The 13,610-nt window shown below is 39.6% G+C and overlaps 1 protein-coding gene across 7 annotated transcripts in view; it reads right to left on the bottom strand.

The window, feature by feature from the left end:
- Nucleotides 1-13,610, bottom strand: part of TLN2 (talin 2) — a 447,219-nt gene that overhangs the window by 180,859 nt on the left and 252,750 nt on the right. For all 7 annotated transcript variants that reach the window (XM_082444639.1, XM_082444638.1, XM_082444643.1 and 4 more), the window contains one exon: nucleotides 13,361-13,488. In XM_082444639.1, the coding sequence (XP_082300765.1) occupies nucleotides 13,361-13,488 (128 nt within the window). The remainder of the gene's footprint in view (nucleotides 1-13,360; nucleotides 13,489-13,610) is intronic.

The following is a 13,610-nucleotide window of genomic DNA, read 5'->3' as shown; positions in this document are numbered from 1 at the left end:
ATCCCATCTTGTAAATATTATAAAAATAACCCAGGTTTTTCACAAATAAATGGCTTGCTGGTAGAGGTGAAAAAGATGACACACAGATTAACAGAGTTTTAAGAAACATTTATTACGAAGCTACAGTAACAAAGATAGTATGGTACTGACATAAAAATAGACATATAGGTCAACAGAACAGAATTGAGACTCCAGAAATTAACCCTTATCTTTACAGACAACTGATTTTCAACAAGCGTGCCAAGACACTTCAGTGGGAAAAGAATTGTCTTTTTAACAAACGGTGCTGAGACAATTGGATAACCACATGCAAAACAATGAAGTTGGACCTCCTATCTCACATGACACATAAAAATTAACTCCAAATGGATCACTGACCTAAATGTAAGAACTAAATTAAATCTCTAACTCTTAGAAGAAAATAAAGGAGTAAATTTTTATGACCTTGGGTTAGGCAAAGACTTTTAAAATATAATACTAAAAGCATATGCAGCAAATGAAAATAAAATAAACTGGACTACATCAAAATTTTAAACACTGAACTGCAAAAGAAATCATTAAAAAAGTGAAGACTCAACCCACAGAATGGGAGAAAATACGTGCAAATTATGTATCTGATAAGGACTTGTATCCAGAATATATAAAACCTCTTACAACTCATGATTTTTAAAAAAACAATTAAAAATGGTCATAGGATCTTGAATAGACACTTCCCCAAAGAAGAGATAAAAATGGTCAAAAACACGTGAAAATATTCTCAACACCAGCAGCCATCAGGAAAACACAAAGAAAAACCACAATATTGTACCAGTGCATACCCAGTAGGGCTCTACAGTAAAAAAGACAGACAGTAAGGAGTGTTGGTGAGGTTATGGAGAATTTGGAACCTTCACACACTGCTAGTGGGAATGTAAAATGGCGCAGCTGCTGTGGAAAACAATTTGGTAGTTCCTCAAAAGATTAAACAGCAATTCTACTCCTAGGCATATATCTAGGAAAAGTAAAAACATATGTCCACATAAACATTTGTACGTCAATGTTCACAGTAGTATTATTCATAACAGCCAAAAGGTGGAAACAACTCAAATTTCCATCAACTGATGAGTGGATGAATAAAATGTAGTTTAGCCATACAATGTAACTTTATTTGGCAATAAAAAGGCATTAAGTATGATACATGCAACAGTATGGAAACACTGTGATAACTGAAAGAAGCCCATCACAAAGGACCACAAATTGTATGATTCTATGTATATGAAGCATCCAGAATAGGCAAATCTATAGAGGCAGATAGGACTAGAGGTTGCAAAGGCTGAGGAAGGGAGAGGGGAACCTGGGGAATGACTGTTAATGGACACAGGGCTTATTGTAGGAGGGACACAAATGTTCTAAATTAGATTGTGGTAATGGTTGCACAATCTTGTGAATACACTAAAAAACGCTGAAATATAAATTTTAAATGGGCCAATTGTATGGTATGCAAACTCCATCTCAATAAAGCTTTTTTTTAAAAAAGAAAAACACCAACCACTACAGGCCTTGTTTGGATCCTGGTATTAACAAAGTATAAAATGACATTTTTAATACAATGCAGGGGAGAATTTAACACAGACTGGGTATTAGGTGTGATTAAAGAATTGCTGCTAATTTTGTTTGGTATTAGGGTGGATTTGCAGTTAGGCGGGGTTTTAATTATTTAAAAAAAATCTTCATTGTCAGAAAAACATACTGAAGTACTGATAGGCGAAATGGTATGCCGTCTTGGATTTGCTTTCAATACTCCAGCCAAAAAAGGGGGTGGGTCAGGTCCAGGTTCTGGCTACATTATGCGTTGAATCATGATAGCTCTTCAACCTGCAAACTACATATGTAGACAAAAATTCTGAGTATATTTTCTGGAATGTCAGGGATCTAGGTTTGAGCACCACCAGAACACTCTGGCCTAATCAAGAGACCCCCCCACATCAGTCTGCAGGAAGGAACCTAAGAAACATCTAGGCAGCAGCCCCTTAGATGTTATGACTACTGTTAAGCAACTTCAGGGAAAAAAAGGTCTGGTTGAGAGAAGAATGGAAGGCATCAATGTCACAAAAGAGGAAGCTGAGTCACAGAGAGGTCAAGTGACTTAGCTGAGGTCACAGGACTGGATGGGAGCAGGGAGCCTCTGACCTCCAGTCCAAGAGCAGATGCATGTGAACACAGGGCTGTTTCAGGCTCCCCCAGGAACACACTTAAAATGATAACCAGGAAGCATTCTGAGGGGGCCACTGCTGTGAGCCTCTGGACAGCAGCTCCTATGCCATCAACAAAGGAGAGCTTGCAAAGGTTATCAAAAGCACCCAAAGAGGGCCCCATGCCAAGCCCACTCACAACGATGACTGCTACTAGAACACCAGATGGCAGCATCCGGTGGCCAGGCCGGAATATGTTGGGTATTTATGGCAATAAAGTTCCGTGTGGCCACAAGCTGCCCTCAAATCAAACTCTGCAAACTAATCCTCCCATTCTTTGGTAGGCATTGAACCTCCCACTCTTCAGTAGGTACAGAAACAACTTCCAGAAGCTTGCACCAGAGGTGTGACCCCTGGTGTTGCAAGAGGAAATCTGGGGGGAGTTTAGTGTAAGGTATTTTCAAATAAGAAGTGAGTGTGTGGGTGTGGGTCTGCGTGCACGTGTTGGGTGTATTCTTCCCCAGTAAATCGGACAACGCGCAGTGTCAGCAAGGGAGCTGAAAGGAGCAGGCAGCCTCCCATCACTGCCTGCCAGCCGGCGGTTCAGCAGTTCCAGCTCGGTTGTGTTTTTGATTACCAAACCCGAGTATGGAAGGCTCCTAAGCATCTGCGGCAGACATACCAGTGAAATCTGTCGGTTTTCTCTGAGAAAATGGGTCAGATGGTCAAACCTGATTGGAAATTTTTCTCCTAATTAAGCAAGCTCTGACCAAGCAAAGTCCCTTGCACTGCGGCCTTAAACATTCCCACCTTAAAAGGGCAGCCTCCAAACCCTCTGCCAGCCTTGTGCATATCATTTTTTCGGAGTGCGATAATAACAGATCTCCCGCTTTACTAAGACGGCAGACTAGTCAAAGTTCTCACACTCTGAGATCCATGCAAGGTTGAAATCAGCCAAGAGACTCTTCTCTCAGGAGCTCTACTTTCACTCTGGCCGAGCCAGTTGTATTTCTTCCCCCATCTATATTTATCTGCATTTGCTCCCCAATCTCGCTGCTGGCTGTATATCACATAATTATGTAATTAACCAATACACCCCATAAACTGTTAAAATAGTCCAAAAGAGAGCTACTTAATGCTTCCTAATGGTAAATATTTACAAAAAGTTATTGAATTAGATATAAGCGAGACAAATGTAAAATACTGAAAGGAAAAAATTGCGAAAATTTAAAAACAGTCTGTCCTCAGAGTGCTTCATGACCATCTTGATATTCTCTTGTAGATGATGTGGCTCATCCAACAAAGATAATGTGGAACCTTAACTAGGTGACCCACACCAGGAAAAAACATTGGTCTGGTATCAAAAGATTGGCAAATGAATGCTTAAATTGAAAGTTAAAATATAGGGTTTCAGAGAGGTAGTAGCATAGATTCTTTACTTTAACTAACTTTTGGGGATTATCCAAGCAACAGTAAACCATGTTGAGAGAGGGTTTTCCACTACTAACGGCTGCAGTTCTATTGAAAGGCAAATAATGTTTCGGGTGTTTTACACGCATAAATAGATTAAACTCTGACAAAAGCCCTTGGGAGAAAATATCCCAATATTCCAGTTTTTTATATATGGAACAGGAGGTTCAGTGATGCTAAGTAAGTTGCCCACAGTCATAGCCAACAATTTAAGCCTCCTCTGTGGGCTCCAGAGACCATGCTCTTAGCTACTTAGCACCCTGGTCTCTCCAAGCTACCCTTTGATCAAAAGACATACCATGCGATCAGTATTTGAGAACTTTCAGACAAAGAGAGGAATAAAATAACAGAAACACCCAATCAGATAATGGTAACAATGACCATAGTGGTGGCAGTCAATTTTTTAGAAATGCCAAGAGGCAGTGAAAAAGGGAAGGGGAATTTAGAGGGAGAGGGATCTGGATTCAAATGCAGCCATTCACTTAAAACTTCATTTTCTTATATAAATGTAAGCTGCTTCTGGAAGTTATTCCAAAAGAGGCATTCTAAAGATGTTCTCCAGTCTGAAAATAAGTACACAAGTACATGGGAGGCAGCTATGATTTGAGGAAAGTTTAACTGTTTCTCATCTGTCCCAGAACTGTCACCTAGTAGTCGCACCACCACGGGCAACTCACCACCTCTCTAAGCTGATCTTATCACCTGAAAAGCAGATAGGATTCCTACCTAGGAGTGTTCACCTACAACTAACGACAGTTTCATTTTTTCTAATCCTGAAATCATGTGAACTGAAAACAATGGCTTGCCCCCTCATTCCTGGAGAATGAGGGCATCAATATGGACACACAAACAAAGCAGTGAACAGCACATGGTGGAGGAATAAAGGGGAGGGAAGGTACCGAGGTACAGCAAGGACAGTGTCACCCAAAGGACACGGGAACACCCAGGTTTTCTGAGCCCCATCTTTATGCTCAACCACCAAATGAATAACAATATCATCTCAAATTTGGTAGCACATAAAGTTCTCAAAGTGTGGTCCCAAGACCAGCAGCATCAGTACTACCTGGGAACATGTTAGACGTGTCAATCGTCAGGCTTTGCCCCAAACCCACTGAATAAGAAGCTCTGGAGGTGAGGCCCAGTAGTATGTTTTAACAAGCTGTTTGGATGAGCCTGACATATGCTAAAGGTGGAGAACCACTGGCCCAGTGGGCCAAAAGCTCAAATGATGAAGTTGGATACACTGACTTTAAATCCAGACTCAAAGATGAAAATGTCTGTGACTTAGAGTACTGGTCAAGTCCTGGATAACTGAGGTGATGATGTAGGTGGAAGAAAGCACTGGATGAGTTGGAAAACAGTTACAGTGGCAAGAAGTGGAGAATGAAGAGAGCATGGGGAAAGCACAGGAAAGGGTCTGAGGGCCTCAGTCACACAGTAGTTCTGTGCTCCTGAACCAATCCCAATGCCCCTTAGCGTAAGGACGGGAAATCGTCCAGAGGCTCAGAGACAGCTCCGGGCTAGATGCATTCAGAGGTTCCTGGTTTGAAAGTTCTGGAGTCTGAAAGTCGTTAGGGAGAGAGACATCAACCTTAGGAGGCTGCTGCTAGAAGGAAACAGTGAAGGCACCACTGAGTGGTCAGCACCACGCCAAACTGCTGAAAGCGCTCCAGGCTGTCAGGGGCACGGGACAGAAGCCAACGATAGAGAAGCTAGTGCATGGGCAGTGGTGAGGAATAGGAGGTAAGACAGAGTTGGTGAGAAACAAAGCTGAAACGCTTGCTTCACTGTTAGTTTGAAAACAGAATCTACAGCCAAATTATTCTGACAAAAAAACGCACAGAACAACTCCAAAGGAGGAATATGTGTCTGAACAGATGCCAAGAGAAAAACTGACTTAAGACTTCCTACTGTGTCAAGAGCTTTGCTTGTTGACAGTAGAATTATCTTGAGTTTGTGGGGAAAAATTTCCAAGTCCACTCTAAATTCTTCCTCAGAGATTCATACCCTGGGTTGCTGTGTTTTCTCAGTAAAATACTTTTGGGGAACACGCCAACAGGATGAGGGGGCTACGGTAATCTAGCAGGAGGGAGGTTTCCTTCACCTGCTAGCTCCCTGCCTGCCTGCACCCAACCACTGGACCATTTCTCCCTGTGACATACAGAGTCACGGAACCTTTCTGTGTGACCTCCAAGGCCCATTAATTTTGCCTTTACCACATGGTATATATCCAACCTCAGTGATCACAAGCTTTTATCACCTCACACATAGACTACTGCAACTGACTTTTTAAAAGACACGTTAACTGTGAAAACATTTGAAATATAAAGAACAGTATATACCTCAATTTACATACCTATCATCAAGGATAAATACATGTTACCATGTGGTCATATTTGCTTTATGATTGCTACCTCTCCTTCTGTTTGTAAAGAACAAATGACAGATTTAGCTGAAGTGCCACACCATCCTTCTTTCTCTCCCTAAGGGTTGTCATTTTCCTGAAGGTAATTTCCACACATATTTTATCATGTTCCTACATCTCCTTATATCTATAACACAATATATTCTGTTTCTCATTGTATTTTTAAATTCAACAGATTCATCTTCTAAAATATCTTGTTTCCTCTGTAAAGTACTTTGCTGTTTTCATACATTAAAATTTGTGCCCATCTGGGACTTCCCTGGTGGCTCAGTGGTTAAGAATCCGCCTGCCAATGCAGGGGACACGGGTTCGAGTCCTGGTCCGGAAAGATTCCCACATGCCACGGAGCAACTAAGCCCGTGCGCTACAACTACTGAGCCTGCGCTCTACAGCCCATGAGCCACAACTACTGAGCCCGCCGGCCTAGAGCCCGTGCTCTGCAACAAGAGAAGCCACTGCAATGAGAAGCCTACGCACCGCAACGAAGAGTAGCCCCCGCTCGCTGCAACTAGAGAAAGCCCACGTGCCGCAGAAAAGACTAAACGCAGCCCCCCAAAAAAATAATAAATTAATTAATTAAAAAATTTGTGCCCATCTGAGAGACATGAAATGCTATCTCCTTATTGATTTTGCATTCTGGATTGCTTATGAGGCTGAATATTTTCCCCTGTCTTTAGAAGTCAGTTGAATTTCCTCTTCTCTCAAGTGCCTATTTGTTATCTTGATCTTTTTTTCTTAGAAGGTCTAATTTCCTTTTTCATATTTTCTGGACATTAATTTGTTCTTGGTAGTATGCACTGCAAATATACAAATTTCTTCTTTCAGTCTGCGGCCTCACTCTTCATTTGGTAATGTCTTTTGCCTAGTATTTTAACTTTCATTAAGGCAAGTTCATCAACCTTTAGAACTCTTAACATCACCCTACATCAATAATGGAGTGTTTTAATTACTATAGCTCTCTAAGAAATTGGGATAATGGTGTGAGTCCTCTATATATTTTCACACAAATACACACACACACACATGTTTTTATTTTTCACAGTCCTGCAGGTGAATACCACGGTTGTCTGGATCTAGGTGGTAATAAGCTGCCTTTATGTACTGATCTTTCTTCCAGAGACTCTCCTTTCTATTAATAGTTCTAATTAGTTTCTTCATAGATTGAGTGAATTATCTATGTAGATAAACCTATCACCTACAACTAATGACAGTTTCATTTTTCTAATCCTGAAATCATTTCTTTTTTCTTTCCTTATTGTGTAATTTACTTATCATTTAATATCTGCCTCTCTGAACTAGAATATAAGTTCCATGAGGGTAGGAATGTTTGACTGTGTTTTACACTGCTGTCTCCCTAATGTCTAGTGCCTACAGGTAGAAAGACATGTAATAAATTATTTATTGAACAATGAATTTTGCATTCCTGCAGAAACCAGTTACAAATAGCAGTTATGTATAAACACATGTCATGCTGGACTTTATTAATTTACAAATTTTAGGGAAGGCATCTATATTGAGTTTAAAAGTGTTACATGGTCTGTATACAATTTTGCTATCTTAATTCTGCTAGCTCCAAGTTAAGGTGACGAGTTTTGGGGTTTTCTTTCTTTTTTTTCTCTTTCTGTTCTCTGAAATAACCTGAGCCTACTTTTTGTTTTGTTGTTTTTTGATTGGTATATTTTAAACCGCTAAGACTATTTCTTTCAAGATCATAGATCCATCCAGATTTTCTAAATATCCATTTTTGTCTAGATTTTAAATATTTTGGCTTCAAGTTTTCATTTCATTCTCTTATGATTTTTAAAACCCCTATCTGAAGTTCTGTCCCCATTACTAATAATGTTTATTTTTGCCTTTTTCTTCTTTTGTTTTATTTGATCAAACTTACCAGAAATTTACATACTTTATTAATTTTTTCAAAGCAGCAGCTTTGGGTGTTGCTGATTCTCTCTATGATTTCTATTTCATTACTTTCTCTTGACTAAAACATTTTCTTTCTTCTATTTTGATCTTGTTCTACTTATCACTCCCTGAGGGAAGTATGTTAAATTATTCCACTAAAAGCATGTATATGAAATTCTCCTTGTAATACTGCCTGCTTTTCCTTTTTATATTTTAAGGTAATGTTAGATGCATACAGGCTCACACCCTGGCGAATTAGCCTTCTATCTTTATAACAACCTTCTTTGTCTCTACTTATGCTTTGTTTGCCTTACAGTCTATGTTTTGTGACACTGCGTATAGCTTCTCTAGCTTTGATTTAACCAGTTTCTTGGTACACCATTTTATGTCTTTAAAGTTTCCTGTGCCCTTAAACTTTAAGTATGTCTTCTAGAAATACTATAGAGCTGAACTTTTAAAAAATTTCATCCAATGAGAACCTCTATTAACTGGTAAGTTTGATTTACTTACATTTGCTATGATGCCTAAGATATTTAGAAGTATTTCTCAGATCTTATTTTGTACATTCTATTTACTGTACTTTTTCTGGCTTTGTTTCTGTAAACCACCTTGTACAACTCCTACTGTATTGGACAAGTTGTTGGTATCACTTCTCCATTACCATCCTGCTCCCTATGACACACACACACACACACACACACACAATCTGGTTTGGAAGTTCTACAATCTATTTCTATTCTTTTAGGCTAGCAATATTTCCCCAACATTTTATTATTAAAAAAATCTGAAACCCACAAAAGTTTAAAAGAATTACAGAGTGAACATTCTATACCCATCACCTAGAGCTATCTAAAATTTTATCACATATACTTGATTTAAGGTCTAAAGTTTATCAGTGTATCTAATATTCTTTGATATAATAAGCCATAGAAGACTTTGACTCTGATCACTTCTTTTAAAATTGAAGTATAGTTGATTTATAAAATTATGTAAATTTCAGGTATACAACAGAGTACACCTTAAAATTTTTAAATTTACAATTTTTAAAGATTGTACTCCATTTACAGTTATTATTAAAGACTGGCTATATTCCCTGTGCTGTACCATATATCCTTGTAGCTTATTTATTATACACATAGTATCAATAGTTTGTACCACTTAATCCTCTACCCCTATCTTGACTCTGATCACTTTGTAAAGTTTTCTACCATGTTTTTAAAGGGCCTAAAGTTAGTCATTATTTTGATAGGTTTCATTGTTGTTGCTGTTTTAAGAGCTCATTCTTTAGATTTACCTTCTATTTTGCCAAATTCTTCCGTCAACATTGCTTCTCGCACTATACTATTGCCACATTTCTAGAAACAATTCACAGTAGTCCCCAGAGCCTGCAACTTTTGGAATCCTAAATAGATTCCAACCATCCTGCTTTCAAAGTATAGTTAAAGGTTAGACCTTGTTGAAATTACAGGCACGTTTTGGCTCTCCAAAATAACAATTTCATATGCTTATTGCCAAGTAGACTGTAGCCTCAAAAACAGCAAAGAATTAATCTACAATATCCCTTGTATCTTCCCTATACCTGGCGCAACAGAACACACATATGAAGTCCTCAGTGAGGTACCACATGGCATGCTTTCTGCAAGCGTTTTCTGAACACAGGAGAGCAGAAAGAATATATATTGGTTACTGGATTGTGTTGTTTATACTTTATGCTCCCATCAAGTGAGTACAGAAACCATTAAAGGGTCTAAAGAAAGGTGAAAAAAATTCTCATAAAAAGGTCCATAGCAACTACCGTATGATCTAGAAATCCCAGTCCTCGGTGTATATCCGAAGAAATTGAAATCAGTGTCTTGAAGAAATAACTGCACGCCCATGTTCACTGCACCATTATTCACAATAGCCAAGATATGGAAACAACTTAAATGTCCTTTGATGGATGAACAGATAAAGAAAATGCGTGGCAGATACATACAATGGAATATCATTCTACCGTAAGAAAAAAGGAAACCCTGCCATTTGTGACAACATAGTTGAACCTGGAGGGCTATATGCTAAGTGACATAAGCCAGACAGTGAATGACCAATCTATATGGTCTCACTTACACGCAGAATTTTTTTTTTTAAGCCTTTTTCATAGAAACAGAAAATAGAATGGTGGTTTCCAGGGTCAGTGTAGGGGAGAGGTGAAAAGGGTAAGGTAGGTCAAAGAGTACAAATGTTTCAATTAAAAGAAGAATAAGAATCTAACATACAGCACGGTAACTATAGTTAAAAATATGGTATCGTGTACTTAAAAGTTGCCAAGTAGTTAAGCATTCTGACCACACACACACACACACACACACACACAAATTAACTATGTAAGGTGATGGATGTGTTATTTTGATCTTGGTAATCATTCTATATGTATCAAATCATCAAGCTGTATACTTTAAAAATATATTAATTGTAGTTGTCAATTATTCCCAATTTTTCCTCAATAAAGTTTTTTTTAAAAAGGTCCATAGTATGCTGACTTTGAGCACAAGTGCTGAACAAATTTTCAAAAAATTAAAAGAAATAGAGTCATTAAACATACTTCCATGTACCTCACCCCTTAAGCTATGTGACTAAAATCTCTGCCTGGCTTTATCTTCAACCAGGCTCTGTGGCAAAGTCCAACCTTCTTTTTTTTTTTTTCCCCCAACTGAATTGTTCAAAGCCAATAGTATATATGAAAGCTAGATGGGGAAAAACAAAGGCTGGCAGACACAGCCCAGCCACAGTCACCAGGGACAGCCCAGGGATATTATCGCTGAACAGTCTCAGACTATCCAACATACAATCAGGGAAATGTGACCTTGCTGTTTTAATTAAGAGGAGACGAACATCCTCAGGAAGTTCTACCTGTAGTGTATGTGCAATAATATACACAATTAAACATCTACATTAAATGAAAATCCCTCATTACCTAAACTAGATTTGGTCTAATTAAAGAGAAAATCAAATTCATAAGGAAAAATAATTGCTACCAGGCCCAATAAGCTTGTTTTAATTTGGAATCTGAGTAAGGATACACATACACTAGGGGCATGAGATCCATACCATAATCTCAGAAACAAGAAAACTGAACACAATTGCTTAACCTTGATGGCCTCACATTAAGAGAAGGAACATCTTTAATGGAGTGTAGGTGTGCAGCATTCGATAGCGCATAAATCACAGGAGACAGTGTAAGAGCAATACCAGTGCTCTCATGTTGTCTGTAATCCCTATGCAAGCAGTCGGTGGTGGAACAGTATTCGCTGTGATGTAGTTGTCACAACCAGTGACATAGCAAAGAGACCAAAGAACCTTGCGATCACATTTTTAAGTACTTTCTTAATCTTGCTGCATACTGGGAGACCAGTGAAAGAGGCAACTTTGCCCTCCAAGTAGGAATCTGTTTCTAAATCCCAGTGTTAAGGAGTCAGAAGCTACCTGCAGAAAAATTCTGTCACTGTGAACAAGCCACATCTCCTCTCTCTGCTTCTTCTTCCACATCTGTAGCTTAAAATATACTGCTTTCTCAATTCACAAGGGGGCCCTGGGAATTATCTGTCCAAAAGCTCTAAAGGAAAGGCATGAATGAAATGACCATGGTAGCCTCATTTTTGGCACCCAGTGAATGGCTACATGTGGATCACCTTCTCATCAGGGCTGGATAGGCTCACAGTTACAAAAGCCTAAAACTAAACATTTTATTTTAAAAATTTTGGTTCATAAATCTTCTCTTCATTTTCTCCTATTCTTCATCAGTCACTCAAAGAAACAAACAAAATATGTTTCCTCCCTCCAGGGCTTAATAATTCTTGGTGTTATCAATTTCCATGGCCATAATCCACAGGTTTATGACACAAAATGTATCTGAGGGACCAACTGTGAGGTTAGAATGTGGCAAGGTGAAACTAGTAAAAGCTTGTGTGCATGTGGTTTTCTGAAAGGCGTCTGGGGTGTCAGGACAGACAAAGGCAAGCTTCCGTGACTCCTGCAGGAAGGAAGCCAGACCAACTGGGTAGAATTGGCCCTGAGGAACACTTTGGCCATATGACTCGTTTGGAGAACACAGAGCAAAGTCAATGACAGGACCTGCTCAGAGCCAGTCTCAGTCTCAAGGCCACTGTACGGAATACTGTAGGACAAAGCATCACTTTAGAAAGGCTCCCCAGGATTCATTAACGCCAAGGGCAGAGGTTTTTTTTAGTAACAACTCAGTATAGACCCAACAGCGTGAAGCCCAGGCATTCTCTGCCACTAGGAGAGAAGTCAGATTTCCTTTTTACCTTAGGGCACATGCTGGTCCCAACTACTTTCCACCAAAGTGAAAGTGAGGTCAAGGGCCAAATAGGCATTTATGTTATTCTCTCCTCTCAACACACTCAGACACAATACAACAGATGACCTACTCTGTGCATCTCACATTGGCATATCTTACAGAAAAGCTGATGCCCACCCACCCCAGTTGGCATTCCTGTCAGGTCCCCACTACAAGCTGCACTCTAGGTGAGAGCATGATATTGACCAGGTTAAGACTTTCTGCAGTGATTTTTTTTTTTTGGCTCAGCCAAATGTTTCATCTGATCTAGGAAGAAGCAGAAGAGAGAAAGAAAAGGTGGGGGAAAACAGATAAAGGAAAGAAATGTTAGAAAGCCCAGACCAAACAGAGGGGAAAATGAACTCTGACAAACAGCAGCCTCCGTATGGCTGGGCTTGTCTGCTGGGCATTTCTCGGAAAACCAACCCTAAGGCTCACATTCGGAGGAGCCATGATGAAGCTGGAGGGTTAGCTTTCTCTTGAACCCGTAAGTACTGAGCCACAAAAATTACCCCCATCATTTTATGAAAGAGAACCAAAGACCAGATGGAAGAGTAGAGCCAGTATTTAATGTATACATCACACGTGCAGAACAATGAAGATTTCATAAGATTATAGTAAATAATGTGAAGCTCTCTCTTTTATACTGTTGTTGTAATACTAGAGGCTTAAAAAGAAATTAAACATGACAAAATTTGGTCCAATATGAAGAAGAAATGTTCTAAGGAGCAGGGGTTTCAGAAGATGGGGGAAGTGAGTTTCTCAAGTCCAGAAATACCCTGGACAACACTTTGGAGGGATGCCACAGACCCTCTGGTCCAGAGGAAACCGCATCCTGCCTGAGCGTGGAGCAAGTCATCTTCAGTCATCCCAACCCTGGATTTCCAGGCCCCTTGCTTTCCCCGAGGCTCACAAATTTCATCATATATTGAACCGAGTAAAAGCTAACAATCTCACAATTTACTGAAACCACGGTGTACACACATTGCATAGCTAGCTCAAAAATAAACAGTGAAGAGAAAAGAAGGCAAAAAAGAAAAACAAAAGGTCATTTACTCTAAGAATCCAGGCTTGTGTTTATGTTCCACATGAGGTCCAAACTGAATCTGGGCTTGAAATCCACCAAACTCACAAGCTTTCTCGAAGGAGACAGGGTGGGAGCCATTCAGGATATCATCCCGAGCCTGCAACACAAGAGGAAGCAAAAAGCATCAGGAGCTTGGAAAGAACAACACATTCTCTCCATTGCCATGTTCCCGCATCCCAGCGTACCCTCTCTGTGGAACAAGGGGAAACATGCCAGCCA

This window comes from Balaenoptera physalus (assembly GCF_965194825.1).
Source record: "Balaenoptera physalus genome assembly, chromosome: 2".
NCBI lineage: Eukaryota > Metazoa > Chordata > Mammalia > Artiodactyla > Balaenopteridae > Balaenoptera > Balaenoptera physalus.
Note: the sequence above shows the minus strand (reverse complement) of the source record. Positions and strands in the feature narration are given on the sequence as shown.